General features: G+C 36.9%; 1 protein-coding gene across 3 annotated transcripts in view; it reads right to left on the bottom strand.

Annotated features, from left to right (window-relative positions):
* The window catches only part of Themis (thymocyte selection associated), a 185,876-nt gene that overhangs the window by 65,597 nt on the left and 93,033 nt on the right, over positions 1–27,246 (bottom strand). For 2 of the 3 annotated variants that reach the window (XM_021221720.1, XM_021221718.1), the window contains exon 4: positions 14,777–15,828. In XM_021221720.1, coding sequence (XP_021077379.1) covers positions 14,777–15,828 — 1,052 coding nt within the window. Of the gene's footprint in view, positions 1–7,948; positions 8,184–14,776; positions 15,829–27,246 lie in introns of those variants that run through there. The other variant, XM_021221719.1, reaches the window with a different exon arrangement.

Below are 27,246 nucleotides of genomic sequence, written 5' to 3'. Positions count from 1 at the left end.
CTCACACGCTCACATACACACACACACACACACACACACACACACATGTATATGTATATATATGACACAATAGAGCTGCTACATTGTAAGTTTCTTATATTGATATAGTATAAAGTAGGTAAATTAAATAAAAAAAATGTGGAGTAACCCTGAGTATAATAGTTTTGATTTGTGTTAGATTCGCAGAAACAGGACTTAGAGAGGATTCAGAGTCAGACATTGGCCATTGGGGTGCAAATTACTCATTTCCTGTCCATAGCTGTCACCAGACTTGCAAGCACTCATGTTTATTCATGAATGCACTCTCTGTAGTTCCTTTAGAAATATGAGAATAAATTCATTCATAGCTTTTGAAGTTTAAGATCAGGAAAACCTGTTGCAGCTGTCATTTCTATACTGAAAGAACCTAAGTGGACTGGAAATTAAACAAGAAAAATAAAGAGTAAGGTATCAAAGAATACTAACAAGGAAAATAATTAAGTTTCCACATAGATTTTTGGGAATTACAGAGCAAAGCATTAGGTTGCCAAAAATTATTTGAAATTAAGGGTTGATCTTCTTGATCAGCTGTTTTAAAAACCTTGAAATGCAGAAATATGAATGGGAATTGTTGGCGTTGTGCATTCAAACACACATAAATGAGTACACAGATAAATACAAGGTATGTGGCTCTTCAGCAACACAAATACACATGCTGAAGGGACACACTGAGAAAACACAAAAAGTTTATATACAAACAACTTTACTGTTGCTTTTGTGTAACACTTTAAATTACTGATCTTATAACCTTAAAAGATCCCTTTAGGGATTTATTACTAAAAAATAGAGATTTTTTTTTTTAAATTGACACTTGTTAGGTTAGAGAGATTGCTCAATATGCCACTACTTTGAAAGAATAAAGACCTGAATTTGACATCAAAGTGTCCATGTAAATATATAAACATTTCCTAACAAGACTGTAATTCCAGTATTGGGGCTCAGCGCCAGGCAGATCTAGCCAGACAGATAATTAAAACAGCAAGCTCTGGTTTGTGAGAGATTCTGCCTCAAAACAATAGTGTAGAGTGTGATAGAGGGGAACACCTCTCACCCTTCTTGGCATTGGCATAAGTACACACAGACATGTGTACCCACACTACCATATTCTACATACCACACACCCAGCGACATTTACCGTATAACACATACTTAACTTCACCTCACTTTAGCACAGTAAAGTTCAGAATCCTTCCTTGTGCCATCTAGTCTACAGCAAAAATGTCAGGGTGCTCAGGCTCTTGGTAGTATTTCTATATTAAATAAATCTTCCTTTTGACTTCTCAAGAGCTTAATAAAAGAAAAAATAGGGACAAAGAACACATAGCCTCAGGCCATCATTGTATGCTCATATCCATAGAAGGATTCAACAATGCCCTTTCGTTCATGGGAAATTTCTCCACATTACTTGGCAACTGTACTTTAGAAGTGGAGCCTCCTGATTAAGGCCAACACTTCTGGCTGCCGCCCTCAGCTCATCTGCTCCTGCAAATGAAACTGCTAAGGAAGGTCTCTCTTTTCTCTCAAGTTCACAGCTTCACTCCAGGGAACCTACCCCATCCTGTGACAGTGCTTGAAGGGTCCTTTTCTCTCAGTTTAATTCTTGCCAGGCAGGGGGAGGCTCCTGATACAGCCTCTTCAGATGGGCAAAACACAAGTTTCTATTACCCTCAAAAATCCCATAATCCAATGTGAAGGCACCAAATAGATCATATGAAGTTAGCATAATTTAGTATCAGAGAACAGAAGGCGAAGAGCCAACCTCCTTTACACATAATTCCCAGCATAAAAAAACGATCCAACTGTAGTCAGTGAGCCCTGCAAAATGATCTTCTCTCTCACTCTGCTAACTTCTCCATCATTCTCTTACTAGGTCTTCGATGAGAAGAATATCCCTACTACTTAAAGACATTTGATTCTGTGCCAAGATGGGAAACTTGGTGTCTTGCTAGAATTGTCTGTATGTTTTAAGTCTTCCCTTGGTCAATAGCCTAGCAACTCAGTGTTAAAAGTGGGGCTACATTAACTTGTATTTTTCTTAGGTTTGGGACTTTCAGTATGATACTGGTGTCATATATTAGATTACATACATGTATACACACTCATGTGTCCATAGATCACTTTATTGCAGGAACAGCTTATATGGAATCATGCACATATATGTCCCTGAGTCCATATATCCATGAATAGTGGGAATATAAAGTTGATAAAACAAAATATTAATTTGATAAAGTTTCTGCTGATTTTAACTTGTTTTGTATTATCCAATAAATAAGACATGGCATCATACAAAAGATATACACATGAATGCCCACATATAAACACATATTGATGAATCATAATTTAAAATATGGGTGCTGGGCTGAATGGTAGAGTGATTGCTCTTCATATGTCTCTTCTTGAGTTTGATTTCCCAGCATAGGCAGGAAAGAAGAGAGAGAGAGAGAGAGAGAGAGAGAGAGAGAGAGAAAGGGGAAGGAGAGTAGGGACTAGAGAAAGAGATACAGAGGCATAGCAGTATAGGATTGTCCTCAGAATAGGCAAGAATGTTTGCCCTTGAATTTTGCCTCCCACAAAAGGAAGGTCAGTCTATGGAAGTAGCTTAGTTTTAGGGTGCATTCCTAGCATGTGTAAGATCCTGAGATGAAACCATAACATGGCCAAAGATGAATGAATAAAATAACCCCTATAAAATAAGTGAATTGATGTTTACTTAAAATATAATGTAACAAATCATGAGAAAATTCAAAGCATTGATTTATAAAGAATATTGATGTATTTTAAATGATCCCATAGTAAATAACAAGGGAATTTAATAATGAATAAAACATAGACACACATACACAATATATACACTGAATATGTCTATTATATATAAATATATGCACTTATATGATTCTAAAAATGTTTACCCACAGAAGCAAGAGTCACTGTTTATAAAATAAAACTCTTTTGAAAAGTAGTAGTAAAACTGACAAAGTCTATTGACTAGTGGTACGTAGATAAGTTTTAAAGAAATAAATTTATATTCCCAGCTTCTAAAGGACAGAATTTAGTTGAGAAGATAGTGAAGTAAAAGAACATTTTAGCATCTGATAGTAAGTAAGCTATAGTAGTGATTTGTGTGATCTGTGGAGCACCAAGCTCAAGTGTGCGGAGGTAGAGGAGTACTCCAGAATGTAAGATGCCCACTCATCAGCCAGGTATGCCCCTGCACGCCTTAATCCCAGCTCTTGGGAGACAGTGGCAGGAAGATGGAGGGGCCAAGGCCACTAGACTACATAGTAAAATACTTGCGTCATAAAATAACACAAATAATTCTAGCTTAATTGCTTAATGATATTTCTCTTTAAGCAATGGTACTTTTAAAAAAAATGTATTAAAACTTTATTTTAAAAGTTGGAAATAAAAGCATTAAAGCCAGCTAGATCCACATTTCATTTTCATACAAAACAGGCATTCTGAACCTATGGAGTTTCACGTTTTACACTTTCAGTATCAAATATATTTTTATGCACTTTTCCACCACCAGAAAAAAAATCATGCCAGAATTAAAACTAAAAGGACAACATTACATCCTCTTTCATGACATGTGCCTATTTCTTATACTGGTTCTAATACGAACTCTGACTTGTCCTCCTTGTACATATTATAGTATACATTTAGTTGCATATGTAAATATATGTTATCCTATACACCTCAATTTCCTTGTACATCAACTGAAGCTACTAATAATATCAAGAAAAACATCGACCAAGAGGCCTCTCTTCCCAATGATGGCCAATTAGGCCATCTTCTGCTACACATGCAGCTAGAGACACGAGCTCAGGGGGTACTGGTTAGTTCATATTGTTGTTCCACCTACAGGGTTGCAGCCCCCTTCAGTTCCTTGGGTACTTTCTCTAGCTCCTCCATTGGGGGCCCTGTGTTCCATCCAAATAGCTGACTGTGAGCATCCACTTCTGTGTTTGCCAGACACTGGCATAGCTTCACAAGAGGCCACTCTATCAGGGTCCCTTCAGCAGAATCTTGCTGGCATGTGCATTCGTATCTGGGTTTGGTGGCTGATGATGGGCCAAAAAGTGGGAGTGGGTGGGTAGGGGAGCAGGGGCGGGGGGGAGGGTATAGGGAACTTTCGGGATAGCATTTGAAATGTAAATAAAGAAAATATCTAATAAAAAAAAGAAAGAATTGATATATATATATATACATAAAAGAAAAACATCGAAAAGACAATAATTTTCAAAGTTTTAATATGGCCACAATAAGTGTTTAACAAGCTATCATGAACACTTATCCCCACTAGAAATATATTTGGGACGCAGAAAAGAACAAAGTTCTTAGAACTGAACATTTCGGGGACTTGCTTCACCTTTAGAATATCCTGTAAGTGAAATCACAAACTCACTGCAGATCACCTGGTGTCATGTTAGCCTCATAATTCTCTAACAGATGTTTGCTTCCCAGGTGAACTTTATGCACATTTAAGCAGATTGTTTAAATTTTCATTTTCTTATTTATTTACACATTGAGTGCTTGTGTCTATGTGCATGTATGTGTGCACATGTACAGGTACCAAGCAGATTCTTAAAAGAAGACCTGGGAGCCCCTAGAGCTGGAGTTAAAGGTGGTTAAACTACCCACCCAATGTGGGTGCTGGGGACAAAACTTCACTCCTCTACAAGATTACCAAGCACCTTTAACTGGAGACCAATTCGCTAGCCCCTGAAACAGATTTTTGATAATAACTATGATATATGATGCAATTTCTAGTGAGTTCATGAATTAATTGATATAAATAATAATTCTACTGAATTCTTATTTAATATGCATAAGAGACGTGTGCATGTGGGGACTGGCAGGATGGCTCAGTGATTAAGCGCATTAGGTGATCATGAAGAGGATCCAGGTTCGGTTCTCAGAACCCACACAATCTTTCGCAGTTCTCTTTATAACCAGTTCCAGGTGATCTGATGCCCTCTTCCGACTTCTGCGGGCACCAGGCATGTGGGTGATACAAAAAAATATGTGTGGTCAAAATACTTACATATTTTTTTAAAAAATAAGTAAATCTAATAAATTTTAAAAAGAAAGTTGTGAGTCTAGATAGGAACTTAAAATTAAACCAAGATACCGAAGAGGATGAAACTTAACTCAAAAAAGCCTAGGGTTAAGCAAGACTACAAGAAGAGCTATCAGAAGGCTCGCAGTGTGAGCTAAGGGTTAAGCTAAAGGGTTAAACTAAAGGATAGGCTGCTTGCTTACTTTGTAAGATCTTGAGTTCCATCTCCAGCATGTATCGGGCATGCCAGCACAAGTCAGGAGGCAACTTGCAGAGTTGGTTTTTTTCTTCTACCGTGATGTTCCCAGGAACTCAGTTTTGGTCTTAGGCTTGGCAGAACTCTTTTATCCACTGTGTTCTGTCACCAGCTCTTTCCTGACCTTTCACTTTAGTGTGAGACATGTTTCCTTATATTATCCCAAGATGACCTTGGACATATGACATGCATTACCTCAGCCACAGCAGTGACAGGATTACAAAGATGCATCAACATACCCAGGTGTCTGTGTTCTATACATACATGCATACTATATAATATACATATTTTTCTGATTTGAGATGTATATGCATATATTACTACTTTTATGCTTTGGTATATAAATATAAATATAAATATATATATATATATATATATATATATATATATATATACATATAAATTAATCATCTAAAGAGTCTGTACAGTCCATACTTATTTCAAATGATTGTGGATCCTAAAAAATCCCTGTGTATTAAAAAACGCTGGTGATTACATTGGCCTCATTTGCAGATACTGTGCATTGAATAGGCTAACCTTCTGTTATGCTTCAACTAAGGATTTTCCATGCCACATTTAAAAATAAAACTAAAACCTAGTCTAATTGTCTTAAGAGCTAGAAATCTATTACAAAGTCATTTACTCCAAGTTTAACTTAGCTATTTTACTAAAACACTGAGAAAACAATTTTTTAATTTACTTTTTTCTACAGCTAAGAGGGAACGAACAGTCACTAATAGTGATAACACGAGAACCACAATTTTGGCAATATTTCAGCCTCTGATGCCACAGGTAAAGAGTGGAAAAGAGTTGTAACTAAAACTTTTAACTTAAAATATTACTATTCCCTGGAGAGAGGCTATTCAATTGTTTGTAGATTGAAGAAGGCCAAAATTTCTTCCAAATATTTCCAGTTGTGAATTTATTTCACTCTTGCCATAAAAGCATTTTTACACATAAATTACCCAGAAAAAAATGTTATGTCTTCTTATCAGTTTGGTGAGGTAGTCATCATTTTTTTAAATTCTTTTGAAATTGGTTCTCATCTTGTACTGTAATACTGAAAATACACAGTTCTTTTACATCTGAAGTACTACACACCAGGTGTCAGAGATCTCACAAGAATTATGACCAGAGCAAAAATTTCAGTCTGATTTCCTCTTCCACTTGTAGAAATTGAAAAACAAGTTACAAGTGCTCTGTGCACTCAGAGGGCACAGATCTCTCCCTACCAAGTTCTAGTTATGGCTCAAGATTACCCAAGTTTCAAGCTAACACTTCCTTTATTCCTGCTCAGCCCATCTCTTCTGTCTTTTTCACTGGCTTTTGCTATGTATGGTAATTTACATTCCAATGGGTTGGACCCCAACAAAATTCAGGCAACTCAGAAAAATCATAACTTTTTAATTTATATCATATCCTAAGAATATCACAAAAATATCTTATCCTTGTTTTTTTTTTTAAAAAAAAAAATGTACTAAACTTGGGGCTGGGGATTTAGCTCAGTGGTAGAGTTCTTGCCTAACAAGCACAGGGCCCTAGGTTTAGTCCTCAGCTCCAGAAAAAAAAAAAAAAGTGCTAAACTTGTATCTCCTAACTAAAAACTGTATTTTCTGAGAGGCTCTTAAGTGACCTTTCTTTGTCTATTTTACAGATTCAAATACGAAGTTTGTAAAGGTATCTGTTTTCTATCATCATTGCCTACAGTCTGTGAAGACTGCTATAATAAAATTCTTCTCCATTTAGAGAAAAAGTGGATTCCTGGCTTCTATGACAAACAGACGTCTCTTTCAACACTCCTAACACCTACACCACATTCAGCGAGTGAGAAAGGAAACGAATCCTGGTGCTTAGAATGGAATCCTGTTAGCTACAACTGTCTGCCACACTCATCTCTGTTCTTTTAAATTTCTGGTGTGGCCCAGCCAGGAATGTGTACTTCTTTAAGGCGTGTCAGCCATTCTCATTGTCACCGCCAAGATGGGAAGTGACAGGAAGTACGCAGGCTGCGCATGCGTATAGTTTATGCTGCACAGCACAGCACCCCAGCTCCTCTGCCTCCTGCAGCCCCAGCTATCGCTCTGCTGCAGCTGTTCTGTTTTGCTTGCTGCACAGAACTTTGCTATGACTGCCTCCCTTACTCCTTGCTTTAATGTCTCCTCTGCGTGTTTTTGTCCACAGAAGTCTAGAAATTCTAGGAACAAGTAGACACAGGGGCATTTAATGGCCAAACAGAGTTCATGAAATGCAAGGTTTCTGGGCCCAGCTACAGTCTCTGAAGATGTGAAATATCTCATCTTTCAACCAAAGGTTTATTTTTCTCTCTGGTTATGAACTCTTTCCTCGGGATATAGAAGTTTCATTTCTCCTGTGTGGTACTCAAAAGCTATAGCCATAAATATCCATGACTGTTGAAACCCCGTGGAGTCTATGTTCTTCCAAGATATCTGAAACGAGTTCTGACACAGAAAGCATAACCTCTGAGCAGGAATCTACCCGACATCATTCCTCTTCGGCACACATTAGAGGCATGGATTTGTTTATTCAGCCACTTTATAACATTGTTTCTGTCTAATTAAAACTCCAGTTGCATAGAATTTAAAGATTTTATTTTCATATTACGTCATCAACAATCCCTACAACTTCCCACCTATGTTTAGATTCTGTATATTATCATCCATCTATTAATGTTACATCAAGCAAGTGGTAAAATCCATGTAAGACTACATTGACCTTGGTGCAGTTTTCCTTTCTTAGAATCTAGTGCCCCATTTTATGTGTCATGGTCTTCAAGTTTCTACTGTCATGGCCCTTGCTCTTCCTGAGATACTGTTAACCTAAGAAAATAGTTGGTAATCCAACCATGGAAAAGAACTCAATCACATCTAGTTCTTATGACCTGTTCCCATAGATTACAAATTTTCAAAAATCCTAGATGAATTCACAGTGTTCTTAACTGACCATGGGCACCTGCCACAGATGAATTTGGGCAATACTTAATCCATTTTAGAGTATTACTCTTAAATTGTCCATACATCTGCCCTGTTATTTAACAATGCAAGAAATGATCTAGTAAAGTTAATGGCCCATTAGGAAAGCGAATGTAAACCCATATAATGGAGCATTTAGTACTCTTTTCTATGAAAATAAATAGGCATTTTAATGAGTTAAATGAGTCTGAGTATTAAATTCTAAATAACCCTCACAAATTGTTCTCCAAATTTTAAGCAACAGCCCATGTAAAATCCCAAGATGTGGAGGCTTGTTTTAAACTGATGCTCCCTAATATAAAACATTAAAAAAAACCAACCCTTAAGTCTAATTATTTCAAAAAGAAAGAGAAAAGCTTGAATACAGTTATCATAGAAACTATACAGACGGGTGATATTAGGAATAATAAGAAAATACCTAAATACCGATTTTTCTGGGTACATTATGTAGAAATTGACAGATCTTCTGTTATGTTCCATAAATGACCTACTAAGCAAATTCTCATCTCCATCATGATGGTTAAGGAATATTAAAAACAAGAAGGCTCATACATCTGAGCACAGGAAAATGGAAGTGTCGGTGGCATTTTAAAGCAATTTTAGAGAAAAGAATTTTTTTTTTAGACGTGTAATAATTGATGGAACAATAGCAAGCAATTGTGAATTCTTTCCAGTGGTCTGTTGACTTATCCAAGCAAGAATCTAGTGACACCACCCACCATCTGTTTTCTCTTCTATCATTTTGTGTCATCTGTAGCGTGTTACAGCATCATTCCATCGAATATCCCCATCCTTCTACTTCAACCTGAGTTGGAGATATTAGAAAAACTGAGTCTGCTCCTCACCACACAACAGTGACATGGCTTTTGCTTCACTTTGCTTGTTTTGATTTTTGAGAGTTTCCCTGTACAGCCTAGGCTGGCCTAGATCTTCAAACCCTTCTGTCTCTACCTCCCAGGTCTAAGATGACAGATGCATGTCATCCCTTTAACCTTGAAGAATTCTTTAAAGATATCCTATAACTAAAATCACCTAGTGTCAAGTCTTTCGAATTTAAACTGTCACTCAATTCAGCTTCCTCAAATAAAAATAGTTCTAGAGTTTCATAACATCTTGACAACTCTTCACAAACTCCAGGACATCATTGTTCAGAGTCAGACTCAGATCTCAACACCATAAACCCACAAGGGACCTAGTCAGGGGAAAATTACTATGTAGATCTGGAAATCAGCATATATTAATTTAGTCATTTTAGAATATGAGATAAAAAGTTGTTATGTATATTTCTCCTAATAAAACATGTAAGTCATTTTCTACCTTTAGAAAGCATTTTCAAATTTTTTTTGATTATAAAATACATTTTAATTTGTTTTTTACTTTTTATTGGCTATTTTATTTATATACATTTCAAATCTTATCCCCTTTCCTGGTTTCCCCTCCAGAAATCCCTATACTCCCTCCTCCTGCTTCTATGAGAGTGCTTCCCCACCCACCCACCCAACCACCCACCCACTGCCTGGCATTCCCCTATACTGGGACATGGGTCCTTCCCAGGACCAAGGGCCTCTCCTCCGATTGATGTACAACAAGGCCATCCTCTGCTACAAATGTGACTGGAGCCATGGGTTCCTCCATGTGTATTCTTTGGTTGGTGTTTAATTCCTGGGAGCACTAGGACGTCTAGTTGGTTGATATTCTTGTTCTTCCTATGGGTTGCAACCCCTTCAGCTCCTTCAGTTCTTTCTCTAACTCCTCCATTGCAGACTCCATGCTCAGTCCAATGGTTGGCTATGCCTTTGTATTTGCCAGGCTATGAAAGAGCCTCTCAGGCTCCTGTCAGCATTCACTTCTTGGCATCCACAATCGTGTCTGGATTGGGTGACTGTATATGGGATGGATTCCAGAGGGGCCAGTCTCTGGATGGCCTTTCCTTCAGTCTCTGCTCTACACTTTGTCTCTGTATTTCCTCACATCAGTATTTTGTTCTTCCTTCTAAGGACTGAAGCACCCACACTTGGGTCTTCCTTCTTCTTGAGCTTCACATGATCTGTGAATTGTATCTTAGGTATTCTGAGCATTTAAGCTTTTTAATTTACTTTTATCTATTAATTTTGCGGATGTTGGAATTTTTAAATTTTTATTTTGGGGTAGTAGTAGACATCTGTTATTTTACATCACCTATTTTTTTTTTTTGCCTTTAGTTTTTACAGTGTACAGACATGATATTCTGCTTAACTGTTATTGTTTGAATGCTTTTGTCTCTTTTGAAGTGCATGTTCGCAATTTCACACCAATGCAACAGTATTTGGAGATGAATGGACTGAAATGGCTTAGGCCATAGATCTGACCATGAAAAAGTACATTTAATAATCTTTCTTTTTAAAAGACTTGAGGAATGAATTTCCTCTCTTCTGAATTTCTAGTATAGGAAGAAATAGTGTTCCTCCTTTCTGGAGTATGCAGTCAGAGGACTCCATCTTGGAACTGGAGAATAAACCTACTAGCAACTTGAGCTTGCATTTCCCAGCCTCTAGAATTCTAAGAAGATATTTTTGTTCATTGTAAGTTATCTAGTCTATGGGTTTAAGAGTAAATCTTTCATCAACTTCGTCTATGGTTGAAGCAACCAGTAAACAAAGTCAGTCTAGATAATGATAGAACATTCTTTTCTAGCATTGAAATTGAAATCCATGATGTAAGAATTCCCTGAAGTCCTGTGACGTGTTAACAAAACTAGCTGGAGCTAGTAAAGCCAATATATAAAAAAATGAATGCCACTATAGTTATTGTCAAGGTCTCAGTTCCCTTAACTGTTTCCTCCGGTTCTCCATGGTCACAGGAGCTGACAAAACTCACTTTAAAGGGTAGAAAAGAAAGGGAAAATAAGGACAGAAGATTTTATAGCTTGTTTCTCTGTTACTCTGATAAACACTGTTCAAAAGGAACTGGAAGGCGATAATTGGCTTGAACTTAGGGGCCATTATCATCAGAAATCAAGGCATGAGCCCAAGGCAGTACTAAAGCAGGTACTAAAGGAGAGATGGAATGCTGTTTACATACTTACTCTCCCTCAACTGTTGAGCTACCTCTCTTACATAGCACTGGAGTACCTTCCTAGAAAATAGTACTGAGTACAGTAGGCTGGCCTTCCTGTGTCAAATATCAGTTAAGGAAATGTCCCACAAACATGTCCACAGGCCACTTAGATGAAGGCATTCTGTCAGCTGAGAGTCTGTCTTTCCAGATGTCAACATAACAACCTAGCCTAGCAATGACAGGGTAAGAAAGAGAAAGGCAGAAAGAAGGAAAGGAGGGAAGGAAAGAAGGAAAGGGGCATGGAAAGACATAGTAAGAGGGAAAGGAAGGGGAGAAGAGGAAAAGGAAAGATGGACCATTGATGTTAAAGGTGGGTTGTTTGTATCATTGATATCCAAATATACAAATCTATTATCTACTCTGGAGGCTAAGGCAAGAAGAACATGAACTTGGGTCATACAGCATAACTGTGTAACAAACAAACAACTTTCTGAAAAGAATATCCTAGCTCCCATACTGAGACTCAGATAGTTATTCTATAAATCCCTACTCAAGTTTGGGTCATTATAGGCGTAATAGTTTTATGCCTACATGCAAAGATTATCCTTGTATTATTCAAATGCTGATTTCTCTGCCCCCAAATCTGGTTGGGTTGTAATGCTTATTCTAAGAAACTCCTGCTTCAAGTTTGTGTAAACGTTGCTTCAAATGTATTCTCTTATTTGTAAGTGAAAGCTGATTAGCCAATACTGAGTAAAGGAGCGAAAAGGGCTGGACCTCTGCCAGCCAGGGGAGGGAGGGAGGGAGAGAGTAGGAGGAGAGGACTCACAAGGAGGAGAAGGTAGAGGAGACACCATGGGAATAGACCTGGAGGAGAGAGAGCCAGATGAATACTAATATGAAAGTATCTTAGGGATTTGGGCTGGGCAATGGACTGATTAACTTTGAGGGTTAGAAAATGATCAATAACTACTCAGATATCGTGACATAAAGCTTATCAAATAAATCTTATCAAATACATCTTATAGTCTGTGTCTCATTTATTTGGGAGCTAGCCAGGATAAACAAGAAACTACTTTTAAAATTGTTCTAACAGGTCACATTTATCTTTTTATCTTGATATAATGTTATACTATAAACTTACAGTATAAATAACATAATGTTATTATCTTGGAGGTCAGCAAGTCAGATGTCCAACCCAGAACTGAGAGAGTCAAATTGCTGTATTATCAGCTAGGTTGACTCTTTCTGGACCACCATGGAAGACCATGTTTGTCTGTGCTTCATAGCTTTGGAGGAGTACCATCAACCACGTTGTCCCTTCCTCTCTTTGAAAACAGGAGCATAGTCTCTTTAGCACTCTTTAATCATATCTCCATGTAATGCGGGCCTCCATGGAAAAGTTTTATAAAGCCTTCGGTGATTGTAGTATACCTATCTGGGTACTTCAGTATAATCTCATTTCAAGGTCCTGGATTTTAAGCATATGTGAAATGTTCTTTTGCCATGCCGTGTTATATCCCTGTAGGTTCTGGGAAGTTATATATCTTCTACCCGTCAAGAAAATGTAGGAAAACATCCATTTCTCACTTTGAAGTAGGCAAGAATAGGGAATGGTTGAGTCATTTGGAATTCTACGCCACCATTCACATAGATTAGGTGTTTGGTAACTCACATATACTACACACACACACACACACCTCTGAACAATGCACACAATAATCTGTTAGCAATACCCAATTCATCTTCTTATGCTTGTATATAATTAAAATCAGATGCATGCTGGACAGGGTCATTCACAAAGCCTATGTAAGCTTGTCAATCAAAATGGACAGTCACCCAAACTATGTCCGTAGTAATCACAGACATGCCTCACAGAAATGCCTAGAAGCCAGTAAGGTGGAAGCACTCCATCAATTGAGAGTCTGTCTTCCCATGTATAGCAAGCCAGCAACTTTTGAACCCCATAAATGAAAACCTAAACAATAATGGATCCCTTGAATATTTTCACTCATGTGGCCCACTATCACTTCTAATAGTGTGGTTTTGATCTGCTCAAATGTGTTTTGCTTTGAATAATGTTTCCTCACTACTTCTGCAAATATATGTGAGATTATTTTGGTTTTTTTTTTTCTTCATTCTTAAGATGCCAAGAACCTGGGAACACTGAGTCTATGTCCTAGTCACCAATGTTAGTATCATGCAACTCAGTGAAAACAGTATGTTAATTGCAAGTATCAAGTATCAAAGAATTCCTTGATGTTGGCAGCTCCATTTTATTTTGGAACTATTCTTTTTAGTCATTTTTAAAAATTATTTTTCCAGAGATAAATTTGGTGGTTTTATTCTTTTAACAGAAAACAAATCTAGAAACCCTTAAGGATTTAACCTTTAGCACAAAATTAAAACAGTCTCTGAGACATACAATTGCAAGCAGACGCACATCCATCCGTGAGTTTTGATGCCCAGTGCTGCTGCCACCTTTCCTGAAGGTGAGGAGCAATCAGAAAGTATCTCTTTTACTAACTGCTTAGTTTTCTTTATGCTTCTAGAGTAACATCTGCTGGAAAAGAACACACTCTTTCCACACAACATAGAAACACACACACACCACACACACACACACACACACACACACACACACACACACTAAAAACAAATGTGCATCCTGGATGAAGGAGCAAGTATGGCTCAGGTATCCTTCAGGCATGCTCAAGAATCAACAACATCAAGTACAAATGATGCTGAATTACTGTCCAGTGTCCTGAGCAGTTTGGCTCTGTTAAAACCTCCTAGTGCCTAGAGGTTTATTGACTTTATCTTTCCAATAGAACTGCTAAAGATTACAATTCTAAGCAGCATTATGTAGGCAGATGCTCTCATTCTCTCACACAGTTCTGCCCAGATATATTTACATCTTTTTGCACATAAAACAAAATGAAGACATGTGTTAGGGATGCCTGTTACCAGTAAGCTACCCCCATCCTATGGAGCTGGGAGTTTATTGCTATGCTTATTTCCTGGGTTGAAGTATTAAGATAATTCTACCTAAGAAAAATGAGCCACATTTCCAGAATAAAAGGGATTTTCTTTAGAGGCATCTTATTAGATGTATTTAATCACCAAAACCCCTTTGAATGTCAATTTCTGTGGTCATATCCAAATGTTATCCCTTCTATTTCTAACTCTACACCGATTTCATGCCAAATATCCTGGTGGAGCACCAAACGCCGCAACGGGGCAGCTTCTGCTCTGTTGATATTTGTTCATGTAGCACGCACTAGACAGATGTGCTTCAAACTGATATGAAAAACAGAAGGAAAAAGAAGCACATTCGGAAACAACCCAAAACTTATTATCTCAAGAAGAAGAAAATCGGTAAAATTGTTGTCCTACCTTGAGAGACTTGGGCAGATTGACCGTTGTGTCTTCTGCTAAGCTGAGCAAGGTTAGCTTCATTTCCTCAGCCGAGGGATGTTTGGGAGGGCGAGGTGGAGGATGTGATAGAGAACTTTCATACCTCCTCATCATGTAATACTGTTCTTCTGTGATCTCTTCTACAAAACTCCTAACTTGAAGTAGCCCTGCATCCGCAGGCAAATGGCTACTATTAACTAGTCGAACAGTCATATTCAAGCGGCTCATGGGAATTTCCCAACACTCCCCAGGATTTGCAAAGTCGCTGATAAGTAGGTAAGAATCTGTGATGTCCTCCTCTAACTGCAGTCCTGGGGTAGCTGCCAAAATGTCATCTTTAATGGAGAGATCTCTCACAGCCACCTTCACATTGAAGGGCCAGCAAAACTGTGCACAGAGCTCAGAAATCTGATACTGTTTCTTATCATGAATCACCTCTACAAAACCTCCTTCCATATACAGAGGAAGCCGGGCTTCTTCATGGGTCTTACTGAGGAGTTTTTCACAGGTCAGAATGTTTACTTTTCTTGTTCCCTCAAAGACAACTTCTGTGGTCTCTGAATGACGCACTAGAAACTGGTCTCCAACAGACACAGGGGACAGCTCCTTGTGAAGTGTATGGAAAGCTTTGGTGGCCACCACGTGGAGAGTTTCTTTCTTGCTCTTAGCTATCTGCAGGTCATAGGCCGTTGGGAACTCCCGTGGTCTTCTTTTGAACTTGCCTTTGTAGCTAATAGGGATCAAGAAGTGTCTTTTTGGAAAATTGCTGCGAATTTCTGAAGCTAAGATCCTCGAAGCCTGGTACTTTTTGTGGATGACAATGGTTTTCTCTCGCTGCAAAATACTTTGGGGCAGTTGGTTCCCTTGAGATATTTCGATGACTTCAGCGACTACAGGAAACTCTTTGCTGGTCATTTCAAAAAGATCGTCTGTAGACAGCAACTGAAGAAACCAGTTAGCATCATAAGAGTCAGTAATATCTTTGACTTCAACATCTAAACTTGGGAGAATCCGGACTATGTCCTTTTGAACTGAAAATGAAAGAGAAGACAACTGACATCTTGTTTAAAGAGCTCTCATGAGATGGTGTCTGGGTAGAGATAATCTCCCGATACCGTAGATAAATTTCATTTAGGAGGGAGAAAAGAATTCAAATAATCATAATTTTTCTTATGTCAGACTTTTCAGTTTTGAAACTTTATGATGAAAATAAAATGATATATATACCAACATGCTCAACTCAAGAAATAGAGGTTACCCAACCCCTATATTCATGTAAAACTCAGCAAAAATCACTTCTCTCTTACTACTACAAATGGTAATCACTCTCCTGACTCAAATGCTGCTCATTCTTAAATATATGCATATATTTTATGGCATGTATCATACATCCATATAAATGTACATATAAATAGACAAGTGTGAAAGTCTTATCACTTGATTTTAAGTCACATTTCTGAGATCCAGGAATTATATTTAAAATTATTATTGAAGCAAGCTTTGCAATTCATAAAGAAACTCATGTATAAGGTATCTAATATAACCTTCACACAAATATTATACTAGAGGACAAAACAACATGCCAAAAAAAAAAAAAAAAAAAAAGACCCACAAAATGTAAGATACTTTAAGTGTTGTATAGAGACCGACAATTTTTAAATGTCAAAATTAACTTTTTTCCACCAGTGTAATATTTTGCCCAAGTAGAAATAGTGTTGCAAGATGGCTCACAGTGAAAGGGTACACATGGTAAAGTGGTGGGTGCACACAATTATGTCACTGAGGGCAAGCAAGTCTGTGCTCTAGGAAGTCTTGAGACTTCAGGGCCACTTAAAACATTGTGCTCATACAATTTCTCTCTGAGTAGTAATCTCAAAATATTATTACAAATCTTCTTTAATTAAGATGATTTATAATAGCATATATTTTTGTATGTCTTTCTAACACAAGCTTTGTAACCATTTCTCATAAATCCATATTGTTTCCCATTATCTCTGGTCACTGTAGGTAAATGTCCTTGTTTGGTTGGCTGGTTTATTGCTTGGCTGTTGTTTTGGGGTCGGCAGCAGTTGGGTTGAGCTATGGGATTTCTTATTGGTGACTGTTTGTTTGAGACAGGGCCTAAGTCTGTAGCCATGGCTGATGACCTGGAGTTTACTGTGGATCCCAGACTGGCCTCACCATGTGGCAACCCTCGTGCCACTTTTACTTACTGAGGTTATAAGCATGTGGCAGCACACCTGACACTCTCCCATGTTTTTGGTAATTAAAAACACAAAAGTTTAGAAAATATTTTTTCTAAAGTATTACATGTTATTATTTTTAAATATTAATACTTATTTATTCAGCACCTGACAATATACCATATATAATTTTTATTGTTTCACATATATTCCTTATGACAGAGTTTGTAATGACATAGCATAAAAATTATTTTATTTTGAATAAAAATAAAATAAAATAAAATAAATGGTGGCTTCTACAATGGAGTTCTATAAATTTGCAGGCTCATTTAAAATAAGAAATAACAAAAAGAGGAGCTTCAAGAAAAAATACTCTCCAATTTCTTTTTCAGTTCATTGTATAAAGCTTCTTCCTTAAATTAAAAATATGTGTCATGAGGCTTCTTAAACGCCAGGTAATTTTAGAAACTAAAATCTTGTTAACTGAATAAAACGGGTCAGTTTTAGAGTTCTAGAACAAGCTCTTGATGGCCATCCTAGTTTCATACATTCTTTAAATACAGGAACAATTTGAGTTGGTATGCTAGATGACATTTGGGGTTTGGGAGTATCTCTAAATAATTCCATCAGAATGGCAGAGCCATAATGCAGCCATATCTCTACCTTCATTGCTTGATAGTGTGTACAGTTGGTAAAAAATAGCTTTATTGTTTTTGGAGAATTTCATGGTCTCTGAAGAAAACTTGGGCCAAGATGCCTAACCCCTGCATTCAAATTTCCTGACTTACTTTCAGTATTTTTATTTCTTTTAAATATTTTTATTCATTCAGAATGTTCATATTTTGATCATGTTCACAAATCCCCTGTTTGTTTAAAACCCTTCAAGCCTTGTTAGTAATTCTTAGATATATATGGCCACCCAATAGATTATATTAGAGCTATGAGAAGCCAAAACTCTTCAAGAAAACTGAATTTCTCTTTCCCAGCAGCTGTCAATTACTAATAACTTCTCAGCCAGGAGTGGGACTCCCTGATGCTCTTTCCTCTCTGGGTTGTGATTTGGACTGGCTTGAGTTTGCACGGGTCATATACATGGTGTCAAAATCTCTATGACTTCATATTATAGCTGCCAACTGTTTACAGAACACAGTCGTGTAGCCCTCTACTACTTCCAGGTCTTACAATCTTTGTGCACCCTCTTCAGCATGATCCCTTCCCAAAAGAAAGGGGTATGACACAAATGACACACTTAGAGCTGAGCACTCTACTCTTTACCCCTTGACCAGTCAGTCAATGGTCTCTGTGTTAGTCTCTATCCCCTGCAAAAAGAAGCTTCCCCAATGAGGGCTGCAAGACTCCCTAATCTGTGAGTGTAATAAAAAGTTGCCGTGAGTTGGTACTTTGATTTTTAACTCTTCTGAAGTAATGCTAGTCTGTTTCTTTTTTACATAACATACCAACAGCATTTGACAAAGTGCATTTGATTCCGTCCACTTTGACCTATTTTTCTCTATTTTGTGTTCATTTTTTTCCTGTTTCTTTTCTTTCCATACCACCTGCTGCTCACACACACATGTCTTTGCAAGTGTTTTTGGCTGTCATTCTCTGTTCTTCACTTACAGTTCTCTCTCTATAACCTTCATATTGCATATTCATGCCTTTAAATAGCATCTATCTGTTATAGCTCTAGCAAAATGATGCTCCTGGATTCTATATATCTATTTAATACCTCTATTTACACACATAGAAGGTAACTCAAGATTAACATTCTTGCGGTAAAGTCTGTTCTTCCCCACAAAGAGAATGGTATCTGATGCTTTCTCCATCTTCTTTATCTTTCTTCATTCCACCAACCCCAGAGGCATCTTCAGATTTCCTCTTTTTTTCTGCTACTGGAGGTTCTGCATCCCGGTCAATACAATGCTTGTCTATGCCACATTGTTTCTTACTAGGTTTGTCTCAAGTCTTCCTAATGTGTCTCCAGAACCTCAGACATCAAAAGAGTATCCAAAGACTCTTTCTGAGTGCTACATCAATTATACCTATCATCTCTTCATAGAACTACAGTATCAAATACATCCAAGTCCTTACCTGGTCCTTGGTACTACTTTGATCTGGTCTGGTAACTCAATTAGCTCTAATCCATTGTGGTGCTCTCTCTCTCTCTCTCTCTCTCTATATATATATATATATATATATATATATATATACTTTTTTGTATGCCCTACTTCTTTTGTCTGCTGGTTCTCCTCTAACTAGTCATTTTCATGGCCTCTTGCTCTTGAAGTATGCTCAGATATTGCCTCCTCAATACTATCCATTCTAAATATTATGCTTAAAAACCATAACCCTCAATGTCCCGTGTCCTTGTTGGTTTATGCACTTTCCATGCCTTCCTTTGTTTTCAGTAATTTCAAAGAACATGCGTGTTCTTTATGACCATTTTCTATTATTTATTTCCTCAAATTGGAACATATCAACACATTCATAATGAAAAATTTCTATTTTTTTCCTTAAATTCAAACATATTCACCAAGATCAGAAATCTTTGATGCTTTGCCCATCAATTGCTCATCAATATATTCCAGTCTAGAATGATGTCTCCATCAATCAAATGAGAGAAAAGCAGTTGTCATCCCAATGGCCTTTGAGTGAACACTAAAAGTTGTCATTGAGTAATACTTCCATTTAAAATTTAATTAGATAAAAATAGTTACACTGTCTAAACATGCAGACTTTATTTAAGACAAATCTCTTCAAGTTAAAATTTCTCTCATTCAATGGCCAGCTCTATAGAATATTTGTCACACTTCTATAAAATAATAGGGATGTAAGAGTCTAATATTGCCAAAGTGAACTCTTTTAAGCTCAAGTTTTTATTCTTCAGTGGAAAAAAAACACTGAACAAAACCATTTTTGTATATGCCTAAACACACAGGAAGGTATCATGGTGATATGCTTTAGCTCCATCCAGAATGAAGGTGATGCAGAGCATTCATTCACTGAAAGCAGAACCTCTATTGGAGCCTGAACATGGGTGAGAACCTTTAGGGGTATTGATTAGTTCCTGGGAACTAAATGTAAACAGGAGACTAAACTGTGAGGTTGTACTTTGCAGAGCCTCCTACTCTTTCCTGGGCCTTCTTTCCAGAAACCACAGCAGGTAATCTACATGAAGACTAGAGGAAAACCCCATTGTGCATTTTGCAAAGTGAAGAAAAGAGCAGCTACCAGAGCCTCTGATCTCTTTAAAGAACATATGTAGGGACAGTTATTTGATCAGAGCCTAACAAACGTGTGGTTTTTACCAAAGCCTAAACAATGGGAAGACAGGAATTATCCAACTCAAACAAATGCTACTTTAGGTTCTACATAGGAAAAAGGAAATAACCAATTATCTCTTCTATTTCCACACAGGGTATGGAAAATACCCAACTCCAGCTCAGGATAGGCAGTTTGTCACCCCTGTAGGAAAGGGGGAAGAGGCTGAGAAACACTTACAAAAACCATATCACAGATGCACAGGCTCACTGAATGACTAAGCCTGAATTATGAGATAATGCAATACACCACCCACAAAAGTTTTGACTACTCATATATGTTAACAAAGTTCTGAATAAAAGCCTGACATCTAAGATTCTACAAAGGAGTCTCTAAAGAATGAAAACACTACAGGAAAGTCTAGCCTTTGACACAGCTAGAGCATGAAAAGTAACAAAGAACAAAACAAACAAACAACCTTCTCCCTCGCCACAGAAACATAGAAACCTCACACTGTTAACTATTTGTCTTTGTTTCTTTCACTGGAGCCACCCTTTCTGGATTCCAGATGTGCTGTAAAAGACAAAAGACACATCTGATGAAAAAAACGCTTTTGTCAAAGCCAAGTTCAAGTTGAATGCACACTTGTAATCCCAATACTTGAGACATGGAAGCAGGAATTCATGGTTATCCTCAAGCCAGCATGGGTTACACGAGACTGTGATTATCAGCAAACCAATAGCAATCAAGAAACAAACCAAATTAAATATGGAAGAGTTTTTGGAAACATTATACCAAATATTTCGTACTAATCACTATGCAAACAGACTGAAGAGAAAAAGATGGACAATGTAAGAGAAAGATAGAAATTCTAGGGGAAAAGTAACTGGAACGGAGACAAAGAATGACTTGATGGATTACAAAATAGACTCAATACTGCCAAGGAAAAGAACTGAGAAGTTGGAAGACAAGCAAATAAAACAAAAGGGTTGAAAAGAATGAAACAGAGTAGCCAAGAACTGTGTTACAAAAGATCCAACACATATGTCATGAGAACACTCAGAAGAGAGGGAGAACAGAAGAAACATTAGAAGTAACAGCAGCATGCCTTCCAAAATGCATGAAATGGGAGAACGCATCCCAAAAATATCTACCTATGAATACCATGTTCAAATAACTTGAAAAGATGTCACAATGTTTCTTGCTCAGAATTAAAACATTCTGTTCTTAGCAGGAGGGTAGCTAAGGTAAGCAAATAAATAAAACTTGATCTCCTAAGTTTTAGAAGTGGGATAGATATAACTATTAATACAGTGAGTATTGTTATATCAAAAGATTGTCCCCAGATATCTACTGCACTTTCATTTTTCTCAGAAAACAGTGTCAACTGCTTTTATTTAAGATTTCCATAGTACAAGGAAAAAAAATTCACATTTCAAAAAATTTAAAAATCATTTTGAGTATACCTAGTAATATTTTGTAAAGTACAGTTACAGTTGTTTAAGAGTATACATATGTGTGCATGTGGGTGCATGTGGTGAATGTCTGTGTGCATGTGTGTATGTGCACGTGCATGACTGTTTGTGTATATGTGCATGTGTGCACGTGCATTATGAGTTCTTTTAAGAAGTATTTATTATTCTACAATTGGAAAAAATGAATCTTCTCCTGTGATAAAAACAATCTAGAGAGAGTGTTGGCTGAGTTAGAAAATGTCACTTGCTGAAGTGTTGTCTTTGACTTCAAAATGACAGACAGCTAAGACTGCAGTAACTCAGTAGGAGAGGCTCTCCTGGAGGTATTTGTTGCAAATTTTCTAGTTTGAAACTAGACTGAGGCAGAAGCAATATGTACTTGACAACTGTAGTTTAGACTTTCCAAATTTTCCTTCTGGGTAAATATGAATTATTCTAGCTGGATATGTTATCAGGTTATCCAAAGGGGATTGTTATGAAAAACAATTTGATTCCATTTTCTCTAACAAATCAAAACTTGTACTCCTGAGTTATTTCACCTTTCCCTTTCCCTCTTTTTCTCTCTTCTTCCCCCTCCTCTCCTCTACTTCCTCCCCTCCCCCTCTTCTCTCTCTATCTCCTCTTGTTCTTTCAGACAAAGTCCCTGCTGTGTAGAATAAATGTTATCGAGAGGGTTGTACTTCCTGTATGGCCCACCAGAGAGACACTTTTATTTCGGTCTAAGTTTGTGGTCCCCACTAAAAAATATCTTTCAAGAGAAAACAAAATATATATATTTAATCTTGGTTGGTATTGCATAATACCTGTTTCCTTGGATACATAATTTTCACTTGTAGAATACACTAAAATTTTGCTTGGATGTTCTTATGGAGATCATGGAGGGGATATGGAGTTTCTACATGAACCAAGTTCTTATCATTTAAAGCTCTGATTTCTCCCCAATTATATTTATACTATGTTGGTATTTAATAGGAATGGCAATGATTACTTACTCATTGGTAGTTTTACATTGTTCCAGACTCTTAAATGAAAATTTGCTTTCTAGTTCTATCACTTTTGCCTGAATTTTCTTGCTAATTATTTTGTAAATTTTTTTCAATTTTATTTCAAGTATGCACAAGTATTTAGTAATATTTGCAATTACATCATGTAGTATTTTCAGAATTTACAGTAGGTCTAGCCAAAAGTCTGGCCAAGGACTAAGTTAAGTGAGCAAGAGAGGATTATGCAAAAAATATGTCTTTATAATCCTCTTATACCTCAAAGTTACTACAAGGATAAAATAGTAACACAGAAAGAGAGAAAACCAACACAAACAAAACAAAACAAATCTGACATCAGCAAGGTAACATGTGAAGGAGGCAGAGATCAGCTGTAAGAAAGTGAAATGTTTGGGTTGACTAGGACAATGAATGAGCGTGTGCCTGAGCACAGAAACATGGATAAAAGTAAGCCTTCCCTGTCCCACAGAATTCCCAAAATGCTTGAGAACTGGAGACATCTAAACCATTTAAATATGAAAATAAAGGGAGGGGTATTAAAAAAGAATTTATTCGAGTGTCTGAATATTAAAATTCAGGCCTTTAGGGATGATTCTACATCTTCATCTGCAGAGAAGACTGGCTTCCAGACAACTAGGAGGAAGGTCTTAAATCCCATGCACACAGTGACATACCTACTCCAACAAGGTTACACCTATTCTAACAAGGCCACACCTCCTCCAATAATGCCATTCCCGGGGCCAAGCATATACAAGCGTTCACATTATCTAAAGCCACAGGGATCATGGTGATTTCTTCAGCTACTCATCATGTGGATTCGATAACTCCATAACCACAGAAAACAGCAGGATAAAGTCTCAGTGAAACTATGTACATTCCAGATGAAAGATAGTAGAAGTGCAGTAGTGCTGCTGCATGGAGAAGCCTGGAAGTCATCAACACAGAGTCTACAGAACCGAAGCTTTGTTTAAAGCATCTCACATGTTAATAAGGGCACATGGCAAAAGTCAGCAGGGATCAAGGGGAACCACCTAACTAAAATGATGGAACGAAACATGAAGGAAGACAAAACAAAACAAGAAACCAAGTGAAGGATATAAATGCATTAAAATTATAGAAAATATAGAAATTTCTCTGGATTAGAATACTGCATCATTAAAGCTAAATTGGGGTGACTAACATTTAAAACTATATATGACATAATTTTGGGAAGGTAAAAATATGAAAGCTGAACTTTAAAATTCATCGTGATGGTAGAACTGTGTGAAGGAACGTTACATGAAGCTACACTAAGTCAGGGAGGCAAAAGGGGAAAGTGTTAGTTAGGGGTTGAGGTTTTGATACGCATTTGAAAGTCAAAGACAGGCAGACCACAAAGTATTATTGAGAAGGCATTAGCACTAAAAGTCTTTTCAGAAAAGAAACACCTAAGTTACCAAATGCAAAATTGCCATCACTATGAAAGTTCAAACCTGCCACAGCCACAGTCAAGACCATAGGATGCCACAATCGCTCAGAGGAGCAGAGATGTTAAGAAATCACATTGTCTACCTAGAATTTCATAATGGCTAAACTGTCCATTTCATGTGTGGATGTTGAGGATAGAGTTTTCAAACCTGCAGATTCTTGACTTAGAAAGCATGAAGAGGGTGGGTCTTGTCAGAATTAGAGAGAAATAAAGAAAGAAGAGATTCTTTATTGATTATGGAAATAGCTACTTCACACAAACAAGGCAGAAGAAGGCACCACCAGGGTGGGTTGTAATGGATGCCCCTATATAATAGGTCTATATAGCAACAGATTAAGGTTGGACTACAAGGATTGGAACTCCAGAAGGAATGATCTCAGAGGGAAATTTTATCTCAGAGAGACTGACTGATAGCTTCACTGTGGGAAAATGCATGGATGGGTTCTTTTCTTTTCCTTCATTTTCTTCCTTTTCTCAGATATAGTGGCAATTGTTACTATCTAAAATGCTCCATGACTTGAAAATTCACTCATGTTCCTATCATTTGGAAGCAGGAAGGCAAACACCGGAAAGCAGGGGAGAAAATACTAACCAGAGTTACCTTAGAGTAGGAGAATGTAGGGGAAATTGGAAAATAGTCGAAGCTATAAGGTTCACTTGCAACCTTGTCATTTCTTTCTTGGGTGTTATTTAGCTTTTTTGGTTTTTATAAAAGTTGGAAATATCTTCTTTAAATTCAAAGACAGAAACAAGGGGGAATGCTTCAGGGAAACAGTGTGGTCAAGTCCAAGGCATTAGGAAACTACAAATGAGAGTATATTTTTTCTATTTATTTGTTATCTAATATATGATATTCAAAACAATTTTGCTCAGTCTTCTTTTTGCTTAGCGGTTTGAGCTTATGACATGAGTTCATATTTTTATATAACTTCATGAAGACTGAACCACCAAGCTTTGGTCAGCATTAAGCTTTCCAACAAAAGATAAAAGGATCTATGTGATGGTAGAATTTTTTAGTTAAGAAGGATCTAATTATTGATCCATGCATCAAGACATACGATATATAAAGTCAATATTCAAAACCTCTATTTTCAATTTTTCACTTGTCAATACTGAAACTTCCATGGGCCTCATCACATGAATTTTATATTTTTTAATAAGCAAAACCACATTTTGAAACTACTTTTATGAGACAAGTAGTCACAGGATTTAGATAATCTCCTGAAAATGTGGTAACACTTTGACCAATGTCTTAGTGTCCCTGATAGCCAGGAAGATATTAAGCCTATAAAGGAATTTTGACCAGAATCCAGGAACATGTGTTTCCCTTTTAACATGATGGCTCTCAACATTCCTAATGCTATGACCCTTTAATACTGCTCCTCATGCTGCGGTGACCCAAACTATAAAATTATTTTCATTGCTACTTCATAAATGGAATTTTGCTACTCTTATGACTTGTAATGCAAACATTTGTATCTCCTGATGGTTTTAGTTGACTCCTGTAAAAGGGTTGTTTGACACCAAAAGGGGTCATGACTCACATGCAAAGTGATGTAATTTATTTCTACTGATTTTCCTTTTTCTGGAATACAAATTGTCACATTAATAACATATTAAAAAAACAGCCACAAGAGTAAAATGTTCATATTCCCTCTTTTTATTACTTGTCATGTTTTTCTTTTCAGGAAATCAATATTTCATAGCTATTTAGATAATTTCCCATCTTCCATTAAGGTTACTGTAAAATATCCTATCTTTTCCAGACCAGTTCTTTTTCCTGTCACTTTGGTGGGGAAAGCACTCAAGGCTAAAGGGTTTAGACTCTGCCTGATACCCAGGCACAGTAAAAGCAACTGTGCAATGTCTCTTAAATTCAAGGAGCATCTAACCTCCATCTAAAAAAAATAATGCAGAAGACCACAACAGAGTTAAAGCTTCTTCTCATACTTAGAGAAAAATGTCTATAACCCAAAAGTTTTTTTAAAATGTGTCACTTATGATGGGTTCTCCTACTTTGTTTATGTGAAACAGTCTGCATACATGCAGGCTCATATTAGACCAATACAGATAAGTAATATTTAAAATTTCCTAAAGAAATATTGCCCAGAATAATGAATATGAAAATTTTATTTTAACACATACTGGAAACTGTGCTTAAATATTTCATGAAGGATGTTTAACCAAAGGTTGGTTCTTGGTTAAATGGCAGAAAACTCTATTTAAATCTACAGGAACAATTCTAATAAACCCTGCTCTTCTGCTGTTTATATTTAACGAATGCATATGCATCCGTAATGCGTATGCATAGAAGATAAAATCAAAGGCTGAGATTAAGGTTGACCAGTTGACCAAATTGGCTTCCACAAGATTGCTAGATCTTGCTGATGGTACATCGTGCACATACTAAGTACATCTATGTTTTCTGTCTTTCCCATTGCTCTGTCCATTGAAAAGAACTGTAACATCTAGCTGATTTTTCCACTAGAATTACTATGCTCACATGTTCTACATCTTCCAGCTTAGCAGTCTTTTTTGATTAGGACAAATTTCAAGTTTATCTCTTTGGGTAGTCTTTATGACTTTCTGTGAATGGTCACCTCCCTTCCCCAACAAACACATATGTGCCCTGTGTATTTTCATGTTTATCTCTGCTCTTTTTTATAGAGCTGTAATGAATTTCCACTCACTTGCTTACTCACTTTGCCACAAGTTGCCTAATTTTGTCTAATTTTGCATGGTTTGAGTACATCTACTTCATCTATCAACATTTGATTCCTAATCCAAATTAATTAAAACTTCTAATGTCTCTCTCCACATGTTTAGGCTCTGGTTTTGTTCTCATTTATAAGCACATGACAGGTAGAAGATGATAATTTTAGAAAAATCAGATGATTTGAAAATAATAAAAACTATTATTCATAAACAATCAGAAAAACACAATCATCCATTTCAGTTGCCTGCTTTGAACTCTAAGTTCTAAAATTTGCTGCAGTGTCAATATTTTATAAAATCAAACCATGCAAACTCTTTCGATACCTTTAGTTCAAAACGAATTGAT

The sequence above is a fragment of the Mus pahari genome, chromosome 21 (genome assembly GCF_900095145.1).
Source record: "Mus pahari chromosome 21, PAHARI_EIJ_v1.1, whole genome shotgun sequence".
In the NCBI taxonomy this organism is placed as follows: Eukaryota; Metazoa; Chordata; class Mammalia; order Rodentia; family Muridae; genus Mus; species Mus pahari.
Note: the sequence above shows the minus strand (reverse complement) of the source record. Positions and strands in the feature narration are given on the sequence as shown.